At 44.4% G+C, this 18,467-nt stretch overlaps 1 protein-coding gene across 1 annotated transcript; it reads left to right on the top strand.

The window, feature by feature from the left end:
- The first annotated feature begins 13,907 nt into the window (after window positions 1–13,907).
- EEF1A1 (eukaryotic translation elongation factor 1 alpha 1) lies at window positions 13,908–17,359 on the top strand. Its single transcript, XM_030859305.2, has 8 exons — window positions 13,908–14,063; window positions 14,912–15,089; window positions 15,374–15,553; window positions 15,674–15,970; window positions 16,048–16,198; window positions 16,287–16,543; window positions 16,629–16,863; window positions 16,951–17,359. Exons 2-8 carry the CDS (start codon window positions 14,946–14,948, stop codon window positions 17,073–17,075), a joined length of 1,389 nt encoding a protein of 462 aa, XP_030715165.1. The 5' UTR covers window positions 13,908–14,063; window positions 14,912–14,945; the 3' UTR covers window positions 17,076–17,359.
- Window positions 17,360–18,467: the final 1,108 nt, after the last annotated feature.

Raw genomic sequence — 18,467 nt, 5'->3', positions numbered from 1 at the left:
CACCCTCACGACCCCCTCCCAAAGGTCCCACCTCCAAATACCATAACACTGGGGATTAGGTTTCAGCATGCGAATTTTAGGGGCACACAAACATTCAGTCTATAGTAGTTGTCAAACATTTTCAGGCTTTTCTTTCCATCCATTTATCCATCCACAAGAAGAAATAAATATGAACCTTATTACAGTGTGCTGAAAAATCGTCATTAGTACGGGCAGCCATACCTTACATTTGCCTAAAATTTTTTTTTTTTTTTTTTTGCGGTACACGGGCCTCTCACTGTTGTGGCCTCTCCCGTTGCGGAGCACAGGCTCCGGACGCGCAGGCTCAGTGGCCATGGCTCACGGGCCCAGTCGCTCCGTGGCATGTGGGATCTTCCCAGACCAGGGCACAAACCCACGTCCCCTGTATCGGCAGGCGGACTCTCAACCGCTGCACCACCAGGGAAGCCCTGCCTAACACTTTTAACACAGACCACATCACTCTTCTGCTCAAAATCCTTTCCTGGCTCTCTGCCTCATTTGGGGTAAAAATCAAAGTTCTTACCTTAGCCATCAAAACCTGTAAGATCTTTTTCTCCCCTCCCCTCCATTCCAGCCACTCTGGCCCCATTGTCATTTTTCAAACACACCAAGTATATGCTTACCTCAGGGCTCCCACTTTCTGTTCTCTGACTGGGATGCACTGCTCTTCCCTGCATGGCTTGATCCTTTAGGCCTCTGTTTACATGTCACATTATCAGAGAAGCATTCCCTGGACATCCTATATAACACGCTCTACTCCACTGATTCTCAGAGTATGGTCCCCGGACCCCAGCATCAGCATCATCTGGGAACTTGTTAAAAATACAAATTCTTGGGTTTCCCCGGTGGTGCAGTGGTTGAGAGTCCACCTGCCGATGCAGGGGACACGGGTTCGTGCCCCGGTCTGGGAAGATTCCCACATGCCGCAGAGCGGCTGGGCCCGTGAGCCATGGCCGCTGAGCCTGCGCGTCCGGAGCCTGTGCTCCGCAACGGGAGAGGCCGCAACAGTGAGAGGCCCGCGTACCGCAAAAAAAAAAAAAAAAAAAAAAATTAGAGTATATTCTTCCAGACCTTTTGCATTACAAAAAGTGATACAGTCTTTCCAAAACATTTCAAACATTACAGATATGTATAAAGCACAAAATGAAAAGACCCCGCCTTTACCTCCATCCCTGCGGGGTCAAAATGCTTAGATGGGCCCCGAGGTTTCCCTTCCCTTGGTGTACATGTCTACAGACTCCCTGGGGCTGTGAATGTGGTGAATGTTACTTTCGTGACTGGGTTACATTACATGGCATTGTCAACCCTAACATGGACTGTCGGGATGGGTTTGACCTAATCTGGAGTCCTTTAAAATTAGAGAGTTTTCTTCTTGTGGCAGAAGAGGAAGTGAGAGGTCTGAAGTATGAGAAGGATTGGAAACACTTGAAGACAGAAGGGGCCATGTAACAAAGGATGCAGACAGCCTCTGGGAGCTAAGAGCAACCAGCCCCTGGCAGCAAGAAAATGGGACCTCAGGTGTTTTTTTTTTTTTTTGGTTTCATTGGGTCTTTGTTGCTGCGTGAAGACTTTCTCTAGCTGCGGTGAGCAGGGGCTACTCTTCATCGTGGTGCCCGGACTTCTCATCGTGGTGGCTTCTCTTGTTGCAGAGCACGGCTCAAGGCTCGTGGGCTTCAGTAGTTGCGGCACATGGGCTCAGTAGTTGCAGCTCACGAACTCTAGAGCGCAGGCTCAGTAGTTGTGGCGTCTGGGCTTAGTTGCTCCGCGGCATGTGGGATCTTCCCAAACCAGGCCTTGAACCCGTGTCCCCTGCACTGGCAGGAGGATTCTTTTTTATTTTTTTAATTAATTAATTTATTTATTTTTGGATACGTTGGGTCTTCGTTGCTGCACACGGGCTTTCTCTAGTTGAGGCGAGCGGGGGCTACTCTTCGTTACGGTGCGTGGGCTTCTCATTGCGGTGGCTTCTCTTGTTGCAGAGCATAGGCTCTAGGTGCACGGGTTTCAGTAGTTGTGGTACGTGGGCTCAGTAGTTGTGGCACGTGGGCTCTAGAGCGCAGGCTCAGTAGTTGTGGCTTGTGGGCTCTAGAGCGCAGGCTCAGTAGTTGTGGTGCATGGGCTTAGTTGCTCCACGGTATGTGGGATCTTCCTGGAACAGGGCTCGAACCAGTGACCCCTGCATTAGCAGGCAGATTCTTAACCACTGTGACACCAGGGAAGTCCCCCAATTTCCATTCTTATAGCAGCAATTTTTTATGTTCTCCCACCTTACTGTCACATAACGGATGTGCCCACATCTGAAGAGGGTTTCTCTAGGCAACTTTTGCTTCAAGTTAAGAATCTAATAATAGGTTCCTTCTGCCATCTGGCTCTCATTTGCTTCGTTTATTGTTAAAGTTTAGTATCAGAGTAAATGTTTTCGAACATAGGAAGACTTTACTAGAGACCAACTTAATTTTGTAGAAGATGCTACTTTTTTTTCTTTGTTGTTTATTTAGAGAATTATTTAGGGGAGCATTTTTTGCTTCCTTTGGGTTGTTGCAGATTTTTTCCCCATTTATTTCCTTAAAATATAATGATAATTATGAATTTGTTGTTAGTACCAACAGAAATGTAAAATTTTTAAAAGTCTTTTCTCATCAGTTAGTTGTTATATGTTTTTTTTTTTTTTTTTTTTTTTTTTTTTTTTTTTTTGCGGTACGCGGGCCTCTCACTGCTGTGGCCTCTCCCGTCGCGGAGCACAGGCTCCGGACATGCAGGCTCAGCAGCCTTGGCTCACGGGCCCAGCCGCTCCGCGGCATGTGGGATCCTCCCGGACCGGGGCACAAACCCATGTCCCCTGCACCGGCAGGCGGACTCTCAACCACTGTGCCACCAGGGAAGACCGCTATATGATATTTTTAAGAAGATATATGAATTAACCTTTGTCATCATTAATGATGATGATGATGATAACTACCATCTATTTGACCTTCACTGTGTGCCAGGCTCTGTGCTAAGCATTTCACATTATGTTATTTTATTTAATCCATTAAGTATTATACTCCTGTTGCAGGTGAAGGAACTGAAGCTCAATAAATAAAGTTAAGAAACTTGCCTAAGGACACACCGTAAATGTCAGAGGAAAGAATAATTCACGGATATTTGGTTCTGAAACTAAGATTTCAACATGCTGATTGGTAACGATATATCATTAAGTAGGGTAATATTAGTAAATGGGATAATGCTTACATTAAACATTGATGAGCCTGTTCAGAAAGAAACAATGGAATGACTGGAGTAAAGTACATATTAAGTAATTGTTATAAGGAAATGATAATTCCACCAAACAGTATTTGCCAAGTCCATTATAATCAGTTAAGTCTTTTCCTTTGGTCGCGCCACTCGGCTTGTGGGATCTCAGTTCCCCACCAGGGATCGAACCTGCACCCCCTGCAGTGGAAGCGCAGAGGCCTAACCACTGGACTGCCAGGGAATTCCCCCATTAACATCTATTGTAATTATTGAAATAGTTGGATTTAGGTCTACCGTTTTACTATTCGTTTTTTTTTTTTTTTTGTCCCTTCTGCTTTTTGTTCCTCTTCTTTTGGATTGTTTAGACATTCTTTAGAATTCCATTTTATCTAATGGCTTTTTAGCTGTATCTCTTTGCCTTATGTTTTTAGTGTTTGCCCTAAGGTTTACAATATACATCCTTAACTTTTCACAATCTATCAATACTTAGAACTGATATCGGCTTTTTGTACAACATAGAAGCCTTGCAACTCAATTGGCCCATTCACCTTCCACACCTGTCCTTTAAGCTATAATTGTTATATGCATTCACTCCACATATATTACGAACCCTATAAGACAATGTGACAATTTTTGCTTTAAAAAGTCATAAATTTAAAGAAATTAGGAGAAAGGTGAGCCTTTTATATTTACCTAGATATTTATCATTTCTAGTTTACTCCATTCTGAAGATTTGAGTTTCAATTTGGTATTGTTTCTCTTCAGCTCGGAGAGTAACTCGCAGCATTTCTTATAGTGCAAGTCCGCAGGCAACAAATTCTCTTAGTTTTCTTTCATCCAAAAATGTATCTGTTTTGTTTTCATTTTTTTTTGTTTTCTCTATTTTTCCTAATTTTATTCAGGTATGATTGTCATATGATAAACTGCGTACCTTTAAAGTATACAATCTGATAAGTTTTCATATATGTATACACTCATGAAACTATCACCACAATCAAAATAATGAACATGTTCATCACTTGCAAAAGCTTCCTCACACCTCTTTGTAATTCCCTCTTCTCTCTCCTCCCCACCTCCCTCCCTATTCCCTAGCAACCATTAGTGTGCTATCACTACAGATTAATTTTCATTTTCTAGAATTTTATACCAATGAAGAATTATTCAATATGTATTCTTTTTTGTATAGTTTCCTTAATCAGCACAATCATTTTGAATGTCATTCATGTTGTTGCATCTATCAATAGTTTATTCCTTCTTATTGCTGAATAGTTTTCTGTTGTATGGGTATACCATCATCAGTTTATCCAGTCACCTGTTGATGGACATTTGGGTTATTTTCAGTTTTGGGTGATTACAATTAAACCTGCTACGAAAATTTGGCCTCCAGTCTTTGGATACATGCTTTCATTTCTCTTGAGTAAAAACCTAGAAGGAGTCATATGGTAGTACAAGTTTAACTTTTTAAGAAATTGCTAAACATTTTCCCTAAAAGATTATACCATTTTACATTTTCACCAGCTATGTGAGAGCACCAAAAAATTGGTACTGTCAGTCTTTTTAATTTTAGCCATTTTAGTGGGTGTGTGATAATATCTCATTGTGATTTTATCACCGTCATTCAGGAAGGATATTTTCACAAGATATAGAATTCTGGGTTAACAGGTTTGATTTCTTTTTTCTCAGCACTTTAAGATGAACAACATTTCATCTGTCTCTTTGCCTCCATGTTTCTCATGATTTGTCCACAGCCGTTTCAATCGTTGCTCCCCTATATGTGCTCCCCTGTTTCTCTCTGAGCACATTCAGTTTTTACCTTTATCTTTGGTTTTCAGCAGTTTGACTATGATGTACCTAAGAGGGGTCTTATTGTTTTCCTTGTGTTTCACTGAACAGATTGACTCTGTCCTTTACCAAATTTGGAAAGTGTACAGCCATTATTGTTGCATATCATATTAATTAATGTAGACCAAAAAAAAATTTTTAAGTAGTTCTACCTATAGCTTTTACATACTTCCTATAACTAAAAAGATCTTTTACAGAAACCTTTTTAGAGTAAGTTAGTCAATGATGGCATGGGGATAAAGCTCATCCTTTATCCATTCACTGACTCAGTTAATACACAATTATTGAGCAGGTACTGTTTTAGGTGCTGAGGATAGAATAATTTAAAAAACAGACAAAATGATAATAGTTAACACTTAGAGAATGTAAGGAACATTAAAAATATACATTAACTGGGAACTCCCTGGTGGTCCAGTGCTTTCACTGCTGGGGACCTGGGTTCGATCCCTGGTTGACCCGACCAGCCGCGCAGCTTGACAAGCAAGCAAGCAAGCAAACAAATAAAACAAGTGAACAAAAAGCATTAACTTATTTAATTCTCATAACAAGTCTATAAGTGACATCATTATCCCCATTTTACAGATGAAGAAACAGACTAAAAGAGGTTGAGTAATAGGTCAAAGGTCACACAGCTAAATAAATATCCGAGCTGGACTTTGAACCTAACTAGTCTGGCTCTGGGATGTGCCCTTTAAATCCCTGCCACTTTACCCCTGAAGGCAAAAAATGGAGGCCATAAAGATGGGCAGCCGTTATCTTTAGCCTCGTGAGCACAAGGCAAATCAGGAGTAAACACTTGGGAATTCCCTGGTGGCCCAGTGGTTAGGGCTCTGCACTCTCACTGCTGAGGGGCCCATGTTCAACCCCTAGTCGGGGCACTAAAATCCCACAGGCTGTGCAGCGTGGCCAAAAAAAAAAAAAGAAAAAAAAAGAGAAACTCTCTTCCAGCTTGGAGAGTTTATTATTGTAGACCTTGATAGCAAAGGCCAGTACAGCTTAGCCAGAATTAATGAAATCAAGTGAGGAAACAACACAGTACTATACAAAAAAGGACAGTAGTAGTCATGCTGCTGTGGACCCACAGGTGGCAGATATACAGATTCATGGAGAGGGACTTCCCTGGTGGTGCAGTGGTTAGGAATCCGCCTGCCAATGCAGGGGACATGGGTTTGATCCCTGGTCCAGGAAGATCTCACGTGCCGTGGATCAACTAAGCCCTGGTGCCACAACTACTGAAGCCCACACACCTAGAGCCCATGCTCTGAAACAAGAGAAGCCACCGCAGTGAGAAGCCCGCGCGCTACAACTAGAGAAAGCCCACGTGCAGCAACGAAGATCCAACGCAGCCAAAAATTAATTAATTAAAACAAATTCATGGAGAGATTGTTAACAGCTCTATTCACACGATGGCTTTCAGATTCTTTTTTCATTTTGAATGAGTGTGTTCTAAAAAAACCGATGATCTAATAGCTTACCATAGTGGTTCCCCAGTTATTGAGACTTGGTTTTCCCTTTTCAGTGATGACTGTGTAACATGCTGTTTCCCAAACAATCATTACATGTAAGATTGTTGGGTGTTTTTAAAAAATAAGGCTCTAAAGTTCTTTTTGCAGCAAAAACAGCTTGCCAGTAGATATATGGAAAGTACTGGAAAAACAGAGGAGATGACATAGCAGCAATTCAAAAGATACTATATTAAAATACTTTTTTTTTTTTTTTTTGTGGTACGCGGGCCTCTCGCTGTTGTGGCCTCTCCCGTTGCGGAGCACAGGCTTCGGACGCGCAGGCTCAGCGGCCACGGCTCACAGGCCCAGCCGCTCCGCGGCATGTGGGATCTTCCCGGACCCGGGCATGAACCCGTGTCCCCTGCATCGGCAGGCGGACTCTCAACCACTGCGCCACCAGGGAAGCCCTAAAATACTTTTTAAAAAAGATACAGGGCATTTAATCTTAGAAAGTACAAGGATGTGACAGGACTTTAGAATTAGGGGTGACTGTTTAAGCTGCCTTTAATTTTTAAAAATCCTAGTTAAAAAAAAACTGTTTTCTTTGACATTTCTAACTTTACAATATTTAAAACATAGCATCTTCAAGATTCTGAAAATGGATCTGATAGGGAAATTAATAACCAAATCTAAAATGCAGGATGTTAAGCACAGAGCTCAAAGCAAGGTCACTGTGGCATCTTCTTAGTAAAGAAACTTCATTCTGTGACAAGATTCCAGCTAACGAGGACTCTCAAATAACAAAAAACAGAGTAACAAACAACAATTTACATTTGTTGATGCTTACCAGGTGCCAGGCATTGGGTTAAGTACTTTACATTCACTGTCTTTAATCTTCACCACAATCCTCCAGGGTAGAGATTATTTATTATCTGCACTTTATAGATGTGAAAACTGAGGCTTAGAAAGGTTAAATCCCTTGTCTAACATAGGTTAAATCGTTTGCCTAACATCCCATCGCTAGCTGTGGTGGCACCAACAGGGATTTGAGTGAAGGCTTTCTGACAGCAGAGCTGCCTCACTTTAAAAGGGCTATACAATACACACACCAGGTAAAAACAAAAAGGAAAAAAAATTCCCTGCCAATTATTGTTCTAACTTGGTGCAAAAAACCACACTCAGGACTTGAGAGATTCTTATCTAATTCCTATAGCAACCTTATGCGGTAGGTACTAGCATCCTCTTTTTATAGAGGAGGGAGCTGAAGCTTAGAGGCCAAAAAACTTGCCCAGAGACACACATCCGGTAAGTGATAGATGCGAGACTTGGACCCAGGTCCGTTTGTTTCTGAAGCCCCGGTGTTCTTCACAGGTTCTTTGGGGGGCTCAGTGAATACCCCAGATAGATCTTGCTTTCTGTTCCTATCTGTGGAGGAGCAAACTCTCCTCACTTTCTTTTCTAGGGCAATCATCGAAAACACCCACCCACCATGGTCTCCTTCCACTGGTCGACTCCCACAGTTCTTACCCAACCAGGTGAGACCCTCTCTACTCTGAGCAGCTCTCTGGTCTGCTGTCCTTATCCACTCCCCCAGTCTGGGTCCCTCCTGACTGCTCAAAAGAACCCTAGGCTTACCTGATTCCAGCACTCACGCCCCCCTGGAGGCATCTGCTTACTGTTTGTGTCCCTTCTCCCTACCTCTCCAGGGCTCTGCCACAGACACCATGTAACAGTGATTGTTTTTTGTCTCCTCAGTGTCTAGCTAAGCATCTGGCACACAGTAGATGCTCAATTAATGTTTTTTTGTTTGTTTGTTTGTTTGTGGCTGTGCAGAGCTTGCGGGATTTTAGTTCTCCGATGAGGGATCGAACGTGGGCCACAGCAGTGAAAGTGCCGAGTGCCAAGTACTGGACTGCCAGAGAATTCCCTCAATTAATGTCTGATGGATGGATGAATAAATACTGACCTCTGAGGTCCTATACAATTAGTATATCATACTGAATGCCATGATTTGAAAGTCTCTGCCATTTATGGAACACACACACACACACACACACACGCACACGCACAAGCACAGTCACACAGTCACATGTATTGGTGAATCTATAGTTCTAATACTTACAAGAAATGGATTAAAGTACTCATTACTAGGATGAATAATGACAATTGGTAGAGTAAATTTCTCTATGTTTTGAACAGATTTTTCTTGCTTTTTGAAAGAGCTAACAATTATTTTCTAAGTATAAAGAGCACTAACGTTTGTAGAAATGGTCTGCATCTTCAGGTACATTATCTCATTTAATCGTATGATCAGTTCTGTAAAATAGGTGTTATTAGATATTTTACAGTAGGATAATGAGCTCAAGGGTGATTCTTTCCAAGATTACACAGCTAATAAATAAAATTGCTGGGAACAGGCTCCAGCTCTTCTCTTAATCCAGTGTTCTTTCCATGTTATCTATGAAGACATAGAAATACTAAAAACGAATATTGCCTATAAAATGTGGATTCACAAAAAGTAGTGAGGGAAGATTATTTATCCTTTCTTTCATACCAAATGAGAAAGCATATATCCTGGTAGGCATTGTATTTGGAATCATGAGAGCAGTAGCAGAAATATCCTTAGTTTCCTTAATTTTCCTGGAATATTTTTTACACTTTCTCTAAAGCGCTAAAAAGAGAGTAACAGGGCTTCCCTGGTGGCGCAGTGGTTGAGAGTCCGCCTGCCGATTCAGGGGACACGGGTTCGTGCCCCGGTCCGGGAAGATCCCACATGCCGCGGAGCGGCTGAGCCCGTGAGCCATAGCCGCTGAGCCTGTGCATCCGGAGCCTGTGTTCCTCAACGGGAGAGGTCACGGCAGTGAGAGGCCCGTGCACCGCAAAAAAAAAATGAGTAACATTTCACTATATAACTTCTGTACAATTTTTTACTATGTACCTATTTCAAAATTTTTACAAATAAAAAGATACCAATGAGTTTTTCTCTACTGAATCAAGTTAGTGTCACAAGGCATACCAACTGAGGGAAGGTGTTCTCCAAAAAGCCTGTAGAAATGCGATAATTGAATGCCTGTGGCGATACCGTTTCACGTCATTTCATATTAGGTGAACAGAGTTGTGAGGTAGGTACTAAGTAAGAGTAATGAGCAGACCACTGTAACAGATGCCTTGAAAAGCCAAGAATGCTGCCTATCACAGATCTGTAAGCAGCAGATCGAGGACTGAGTCCCTCGACCTAATTACCACTGCTATTTTCATTAGACTGGGCTGCCTAGATCTGCTGGTAAAAGTTTGGACTAGCTCTCCTGTCGGACCATGTGGGTTTCAACGCTGCTCTGCCGGGCCCCAGTGTTCTCACAGAAAAGATCTCCAATATGTATTCAGTGAAAAAAAGCAAGGTGTATTTCACCACTTTAGTGGGAAAAAGAGTGAAACTTTAAAAAAGAATTTATGTCTGCATTTGCTTATTACACAAACTATCAGTTGCCTACGGGCTCTCCATCTGTAAAATGTGGGTGCCGGGATTACATTAACTATTGCAAATATTAGAACACTGGCACACTTAAGTACCATTTTACTTGGATTCTCAATCCAAATAATTCCCTGGCAAAATCATGTTCTAAAATACCCTTTTAAAAATCATCTTCAATTGGCAGAGGCAAGATGAAAATGTGGCAAGCCACAGCAAAATGTTAATTACTTAAAGCAGCTCTAAATTAGGCCCAAAGCAGAGAGATCAGCCAATGCTGAAAGATGCTCGGTGAATCACAATTACTGTACAGATACCAAAGCACTGTTCACCCTTTTACTAAGTAAATTTATTTGGTTATTACCAAGATCTTTTTTTTTCTTCCCCTAAAAGGGGTCGCGAAGATGTTTACTACAATGTGTTTTAACAGTTTGCTACTCTAAATGGCACAAGCAACTTTAAGGAAAATCTTAAACAAAATACGACCTTAGATTACGATCCCAAAACACATTTACAAGTCTCAACAATGTTACTGTTACCGGTTTAACGTCTAAGTTAGTAAAAAGCACACTGTAACTGCTGTAACGTCATGGGAAAAAAATGCTCTAGGATTACGTTCCAAACATAGGGTCTGGGAAACCTTTTAGAGGCCACGCCACGGTGACGAAAACCATCCCCCACCCCAAGCCACGTGGGGTTTTCGGCCTCCTCTCGGGCGCTTCCTTCCGCAGTCGGAGGACCAAAGAGAGTGACCTCAAGGACGGGGCGTGGCCGGGGGCGGGGCGACTTCGGCCCCCAGTGAGCTGAGCCAGCCGCCGCCGCCGCCGCCGCCGCCGCCAGCCCGGCAGGCCCACAGGTGTCCGAGCGCGCGCGGAGGAAGGACGGCACGGGCGCGGGCGCGGGGGAAGGACGGCGCGGGCTCTGCCCGCAGTGCAGGCTCCTCCGCTGCCGTCTTTCCTCGCCACGCGAGTGCGCCCCGAGCCGCGCCGGGCTTCCCTGCGACGCGCGTTCCCGCCGCGCTCCCGTCCCACCGAGAGCACAAATGTGAACATTGCTCGGGGAAAAGGCTTGTGGCCACCGGCTGACCCTAACGCACTGTATGGCTCGAGATCCCTCCAGTCCCCAAGAGTCTCGGCCGTTATCGCAACATGAGTAAGAGCACCCCGTCAGTGGTGCTCAGGAGGTTACTTACGTACGAATCAAGGAGTGATGTAGAATTTTGCTCTTCCGTAGGTGCTGTTTGGAAAAAGGATTCTCCATAAGGTATTTTAAGTGTACACGCTTATCTGCAGGCGGAGGGCCTTGGGGACAACGTTCAATGAATTGTGTGTATTTTACAGAGATCACTTCTCTCACTTTCTTCTAAACATGGGATGCTTTCCTCTTACCAACATCCGTTTTCATTTTGACTTTTTCTTTCTTAGGGTAGGTGTTAACTACAATTCTGGATTTCATGTCGAACTTTGAAATAGTCAACTCTTGGTTTCTTTGGGTTTTGCTTCTTTCCCTCCTGTCACTAAATAACTGGTTCAGTTTTCAAAATGTTGTCAGTCCTGTTAGTATTATCTCCAATAATGTACAAACCTAAACCATTTGAGGTGTATGGAAAGAAAGCATGGTAAAGAAGCATGGAAAATAATAAAACTAGTGTGGCACCCTATGCAGTTAATATTACTGTGATATACAGATTTGGCTGATTGTGGGAATCTAGTTCCAAGAGATTAGCCACTAATTAATATTTCAAAGTTAATAAGAGATGAGGTAATTTGTATTGTTCTATTGCTAGTGATTGATTTTCACTGGTACTTCTTACATCTTTATCTTATTACAAACATGGACTTGCATATCAAGATAATCTCATTCCACATGTGTACGACTGGGTAAGGGCACTAGGAAAATGCATTGTGAAAAAAGAATTTGTGAAAGGAGACAAGCTAGAAATATAGACCTTATAAAAAAGGCTTGGACTTCCCTGGTGGCGCAGTGGTTGAGAATCTGCCTGCCAGTGCGGGAGACACGGGTTCGAGCCCCGGTCTGGGAAGATTCCACATGCCGTGAAGCAACTAAGCCCATGCACCACAACTACTGAGCCTGCGCTCTAGAGCCCGTGAGCCACAACTACTGAAGCCCGTGCTCCGCAACAAGAGAAGCCACCGCAGTGAGAAGCCTGCGCACCGCAACGAAGAGTAGCCCTCGCTCGCCGCAACTAGAGAAAGCCGCGTGCAGCAACGAAGACCCAACACAGCCAAAAATAAATTAATTTAAAAAGAAAAGGCTTTTGTTGCTAGAAAAAGATTAGTTATATGTATTTCTATGGAAACTTTATATAGCCTAGTTTCTTTCATGAAAACTATCTCAAAACAAGGCTACCAAAAAAAAAAAGGCTACAAACTCCTAATGAAGAAAGAAAAACTTAATTTTAGACGTTTGTATCTACAAAGGATGGTAAAACAAGATATAGGAAGGCTATAACAAAAGAATTTCTTTTAAAAAGAAAAAAGGGCATTTGGGCTGTGAGAAGTGACTGAAAGCTAGGACTGGAAGAAGTATATTCTACAATAAAATAGAAAGTAAGCACCATACAAATTTGCATTTAACTGCTTCCCACTCTTTTATATATTAGTTTTCCTCTTCCAGTTTGATTGTGGGTTCCTGTCCAAAAGGTGGTATTTCTTTTGCACAAGCCACGGTTCTTCACTTAGCCCTGGACACATAGTAAGTTCTCAAATATTTGTTAACAGATTGGCTCAAAAAGTTGCCGTGATGTTCTACACGTGGAAGAAGAGACATAATTATTTAGTAATTAAGCTCATTAAAAATAAAGGTTCTTCTTCCCTCAGGAGTATTTGAGTCTGTCTGCCCTGATTGCCAAAGCGAAAAGGCCTTATCCAGTCTCACCCTAGATTTATGCCTAAAATGCAGTTATAATCAATAGGATGATGGAAAATGAAGCTATTTATTTGAATGGGGTAGGCCATTTTTGAGAAGCAGTGATTCACAGCAAGTGTTGGGGATAGTAAACTGTCTGGATAAGCTTGCTGATGCTTGTGGATCTTTGTCTCTACATGAGATCACGTGGAAAGACTGAATTTGAGAAATTCTTTTCAGGTTTTTCATGCTTGCAATCAAATGAGTGTACACTGGAAAAAATATACCAGGAGAGTAGACACACACTCAGGGTCTCGTTAATATAATAACACTAGAGTTAGAAGTAAAGCAAACTGTAGCAGTGAAGTCTATTGTAAACTGAAAAACTGGACGTCTGATGTACCATATGGTATGAATGTGTGATACGAACTTCGAATAAAATCTTTGGACGGAGAAAGCCAAGAGAACAGCCCAGGAGCATACTAGGCGGGCTCTTGGTCTCGGAACTGAACCACTCGCGGATTCCCGGGCCAAAGACGGGCCTTGAACTCCTCTCCAGCCGAAAGGGGCGCGGAGGGCAGGGGCGGGGGAGAAGCCAGCCCCGGCAGAGGAAGCGGCTCGAGGGGCTGGCCCCGGACCTGTGAGACGGCAAGTCTGAGGACTAGAGATGAACTGCGGGGTGAAGGAATACTCCAACCTCGGTCCGCCTTTCCAGTTAAACCAGGAACGGTACAGGGAAGATTCTGGACGTGCCCGCCGGGGTGCCTCCTAGCCGCTCCACCCCCCCCCCCCCAGCTGTGCTGAGAGTAATTCATACAAAAGGAGGACTCGCCTCTGCCCGGGGGAATCCCAGGGACCGTCGATAAACTCCCACGAACCTGGAGCCGAGGGAGCGCTCGTCCCCGCCCCCCTCCCACACTCGTCATCCTCTGGGTCAAGAGGAGCATGCGCGAGACACCGTGTGCTCGTCAGTGGGCTGAGCGCACATCGCCCACGGTCCCCGAGAGATGGGGGGAGGGGACGGCGATCGAATGGGTGCCTGGTGGAGGTGGCGCAGGGTAAACTGGGAAAGTGGTGTCGTGTGCTGGCTCCGCCCTTTTCCCGAGGGTGGGGGAGGACCATATATAAGTGCCGTAGGCCCCGTGAACGTTCTTTTTCGCAACGGGTTTGCCGCCAGGATACAGGTGAGTTCCGGGTGTGGCTTCCGTGGGCCTGGCCTCGGCGGGCGGCCGCGGCCTTTGCGTGCCTTTTTCTCCCACCGGGCCCTTGGGCCCCCTCCCCATGTTCTTGAAGCCGAATTTTGGGTGCGGGTAGAGTTCGAGGCCTTGGCGGTTTTTCGAAACCCCTTGGCCTCGTGCTTCGGTGGAGGCCTGGCAGGGACGTTGTGGCCGCTGTGTGGGGATCCCGCCGCGCCTTCTCGCCTGCCTCGTCCGCCCCCGCTATTTAACTCAAGCGGCCGCGGATTTTTTCCGTTCTGGGCGGTTCAGCCGAGGCCGGCCGGGGTCTGACAGGACAGGCTTTTCGGCGCTTGTCGGTTTCGGGGGGGAGCGCCGCGAGGCGCGGAGGGCAGCGGGCCCGCCTGGCCGGCGCACATGCCGGCGCAGCCTCGTTGGGGCGAGGCGGGGCCCGTGAGCCGCGGCGGCAGGGCGAGCCGAGCGCCGCCCCGCCCGGCACCAGTTGCGTGCGCGGAAAGATGGCCGCTCCCCGGCCCCGCTGCACGGCCTCAAAATGGAGGACGCGGCGGCCCGGGAGGGAGCGGCGGGTGAGTCACCACACAAAGGCATCGGGCCGATGCCTGCCCGGCGCTGCTTCCTGTGAACTCGCGGCGGACGGGCGCTGTCCTGGCACCGCGGTTCCTCGCGGCTCCAGGGGCGCCCTTCCTCGCGATGGGGGAGTGTTCCCGCCACGTTCGATGGTTGACCAGAGTTGGGTCAGCTGGGCGCCGGTTATAATCCTGCTTGCAATTGGCATCGTGGCTTTTCCCCGAGCCTCCGGGACAGTGATCTGAAGGGTTTGTCCCCCCGCCATTTAGGTGTCGTGAAAACCACCATTAAACCTAAGCAAAAATGGGAAAGGAGAAGACGCACATCAACATCGTTGTCATTGGACACGTAGACTCGGGGAAGTCCACCACTACTGGCCATCTGATCTACAAATGTGGTGGGATCGACAAGAGAACCATTGAAAAGTTCGAGAAGGAGGCTGCCGAGGTAGGTGAAACAGGATGGTGTAAGGAGCTTGTCTGCAAGTACGTTATGTAGTAATTTTCCAGAAACTGGCCCCTGGTCTAGATCCGACTTGCACTAGTTAAGGTACGTCGCGGAGTTTGTGGTCAAGTCATGGAACGCGAACTTCCAAGAAAAACGCGGATGCGCCCAAGTTTAGCGATATTAAGTGGAATGCAGCATTTCTTCGGAATAAGTGGGGGGAAGGGATTTCATGCTGGAGTTTGGTCGTGTTTTAGTTACCAAGTAACCATCCTTAATCCTTTCAGATGGGGAAGGGCTCCTTTAAGTATGCCTGGGTCTTGGACAAACTGAAAGCTGAACGTGAGCGTGGTATCACCATTGATATATCCCTATGGAAATTCGAGACCAGCAAGTACTATGTGACCATCATTGATGCCCCAGGACACAGAGACTTCATCAAAAACATGATTACAGGCACATCCCAGGTTTGTAGGATTAAAAACTTCTGAAAATAATTGGGGCTGTCTTCTGCATTGGCAAAGCCATGAGTTTCTCCATTTGAAGAGCTTTTGTTTAACAGGATGTGGCCTTGTTTTCTTTCAAAGGCTGACTGTGCTGTCCTGATTGTTGCTGCTGGTGTTGGTGAATTTGAAGCAGGTATTTCCAAGAATGGGCAGACCCGTGAGCATGCCCTTCTGGCCTACACTCTGGGTGTGAAACAACTAATTGTTGGAGTTAACAAAATGGATTCCACCGAGCCACCATACAGCCAGAAGAGATACGAGGAAATTGTAAAGGAAGTCAGCACCTACATTAAGAAAATTGGCTACAACCCAGACACGGTAGCATTTGTGCCAATTTCTGGCTGGAATGGCGACAACATGCTGGAGCCAAGTGCTAACGTAAGTGATTTTCAAGAGTTTTAGGATTGTCCCAGAAAGGCGCGTTTGATGGTAGCACTGATTGTCTTGTGTTTTAGATGCCGTGGTTCAAGGGATGGAAAGTCACTCGTAAAGATGGCAATGCCAGTGGAACCACACTGCTTGAAGCTCTGGATTGCATCCTGCCACCAACTCGCCCAACTGACAAACCCTTGCGTTTGCCCCTTCAGGACGTCTACAAAATTGGTGGTAAGTTGAACGTTACGATTAGAACCTGTTTGGGTTGCTATGACGTCTCTTCATACGAGGTATTTATTATTATTTGTAAACATTTTAGGTATTGGCACTGTCCCTGTGGGTCGAGTGGAGACTGGTGTTCTCAAACCTGGCATGGTGGTCACCTTTGCTCCAGTCAATGTGACAACTGAAGTGAAGTCTGTTGAAATGCATCATGAAGCTTTGAGTGAAGCCCTTCCTGGGGACAATGTGGGCTTCAATGTCAAGAACGTGTCTGTCAAAGATGTTCGTCGTGGCAATGTAGCTGGTGACAGCAAAAATGACCCACCGATGGAAGCAGCTGGCTTCACAGCTCAGGTAACACTGAAGTGACAGGTTTTTATTTACTGCTGTAAGTCTTTAAGTGTCTTTGAGACTCATTAAATGCAAGTCTTCTCTCCAGGTGATTATCTTGAACCATCCAGGCCAAATCAGTGCTGGCTATGCACCTGTGCTGGATTGTCACACGGCTCACATTGCCTGCAAGTTTGCTGAGCTGAAGGAGAAGATTGATCGTCGTTCTGGGAAAAAGCTGGAAGATGGCCCCAAATTCTTGAAATCTGGTGATGCAGCCATCGTTGATATGGTTCCTGGCAAACCCATGTGTGTTGAGAGCTTCTCTGACTATCCTCCTCTGGGTAAGGATGCTTTTTTGGTGTAATTAAAAAGTTTTCTAAAGGTTTGGGGGGAAAAAGTGTTTCTAATGGTAATATTTGTTTTAATAGGCCGCTTTGCTGTTCGTGACATGAGACAGACGGTTGCTGTGGGTGTCATCAAAGCAGTGGACAAGAAGGCAGCTGGAGCTGGCAAGGTCACCAAGTCTGCCCAGAAAGCTCAGAGGGCTAAATGAATATTATCCCCAATACCTGCCACCCCAGTCTTAATCAGTGGTGGAAGAACGGTCTCAGAACTGTTTGTCTCAATTGGCCATTTAAGTTTAATAGCAAAAGACTGGTTAATGATAACAATGCATCGTAAAACCTTCAGAAGGAAAGGAGAATGTGTTGTGGACCATTTGTTTTGTGTGTGGCAGTTTTAAGTTATTAGTTTTTAAAATCAGTACTTTTTAATGGAAACAACTTGACCAAAAATCTGTCACAGAATTTGAGACCCATTAAAAAAGTTTAATGAGAAGCCTGTGTTTTCTTTTGGTCAACACTGTAACTTCCTATAGTACTAACTACTTAGGTAAGAGTTGTCCATAATCTATTTCTGGTATTAAGTCTGCTGAAAAAATGAATTTTGTATTTATGGGTTGGAGCTTCAGGTTTCTTACCCTTGTGTAAGGAGAATTCACCTGTTGAAGTAAGTCATAGAAACGCGTTGGTACAACACAGGATAAGCAAAGTAACTGTTACATAAGCTAGTTTGTAAGGTCAAATTCTATAATATGAAAGCTCATGTTGCATATAAAATTTTGTATGGTTACATAAGTATTGAGTGAACGAGTTACATCAAACTTAAGTTCCCAGTTATGGGAAAGTGCATTCACATTTACAATATTCAAGTAATTAACCTAAAATGGGAAGCCTAAGTAGTATTGAGCACTGCCCTGCTAGAGTTATTGTATCCAGATTCTAGGAAAAAATAAAAGATGTTGGAAGCTAAGTGTGTTTCCTGTCACTTAAATAGAAATTCACTTTCTATAGGAATTTTCATCTAATGAGCAAGGTTGGGTAAAGAGAAGAACATTGCCACCCAGGAGATTAAAACAGTTTAAAGAGGTATGATCGTAAATACTAAGGTCCGTTTGGGACTGAGTGTAGGCGAAGCTTAAATTCTAGTTTGAAAATGGTTTATGAAGTTCCATTTTAAAAAGTACTTACTGGAAAGGAACATTGGAAGATTATAATTTGAAAGTTGCTGAAATTTGACATTTGGGCAGGGTGAAAACAGCTCTTAACTATAATTGGTAACCTGTAAATTGCAAGGGACTGGTCACAAAGGGGAAAAACCAGGTGGTCGCAGTTAATAGTAATTGATCTAGGGTGTAGCTGACAACTGTGATGGAAATACCTGGTTTTGATATTTGGTGAATCTAAACACTTGTGCATTTGAGGAAACGGTCTAATTCTGTGATATCTTTGCTTTTAGGATATGAAAGAGAAATTAAGGTAGCTGGAACTGGTGAAATCACAGATACCTAATCCTATAGGCTTTCTTGGCTAATAGAAAGCATCCTGTAGGGTGTACACAGGTGAATTAACTGCAATTGGAGCATTTTTTTCTTTTTGAATTTTCC

This window comes from Globicephala melas, chromosome 14 (assembly GCF_963455315.2).
Source record: "Globicephala melas chromosome 14, mGloMel1.2, whole genome shotgun sequence".
Lineage (NCBI taxonomy): Eukaryota > Metazoa > Chordata > Mammalia > Artiodactyla > Delphinidae > Globicephala > Globicephala melas.
This window is presented reverse-complemented; position numbering and strand designations above follow the sequence as displayed.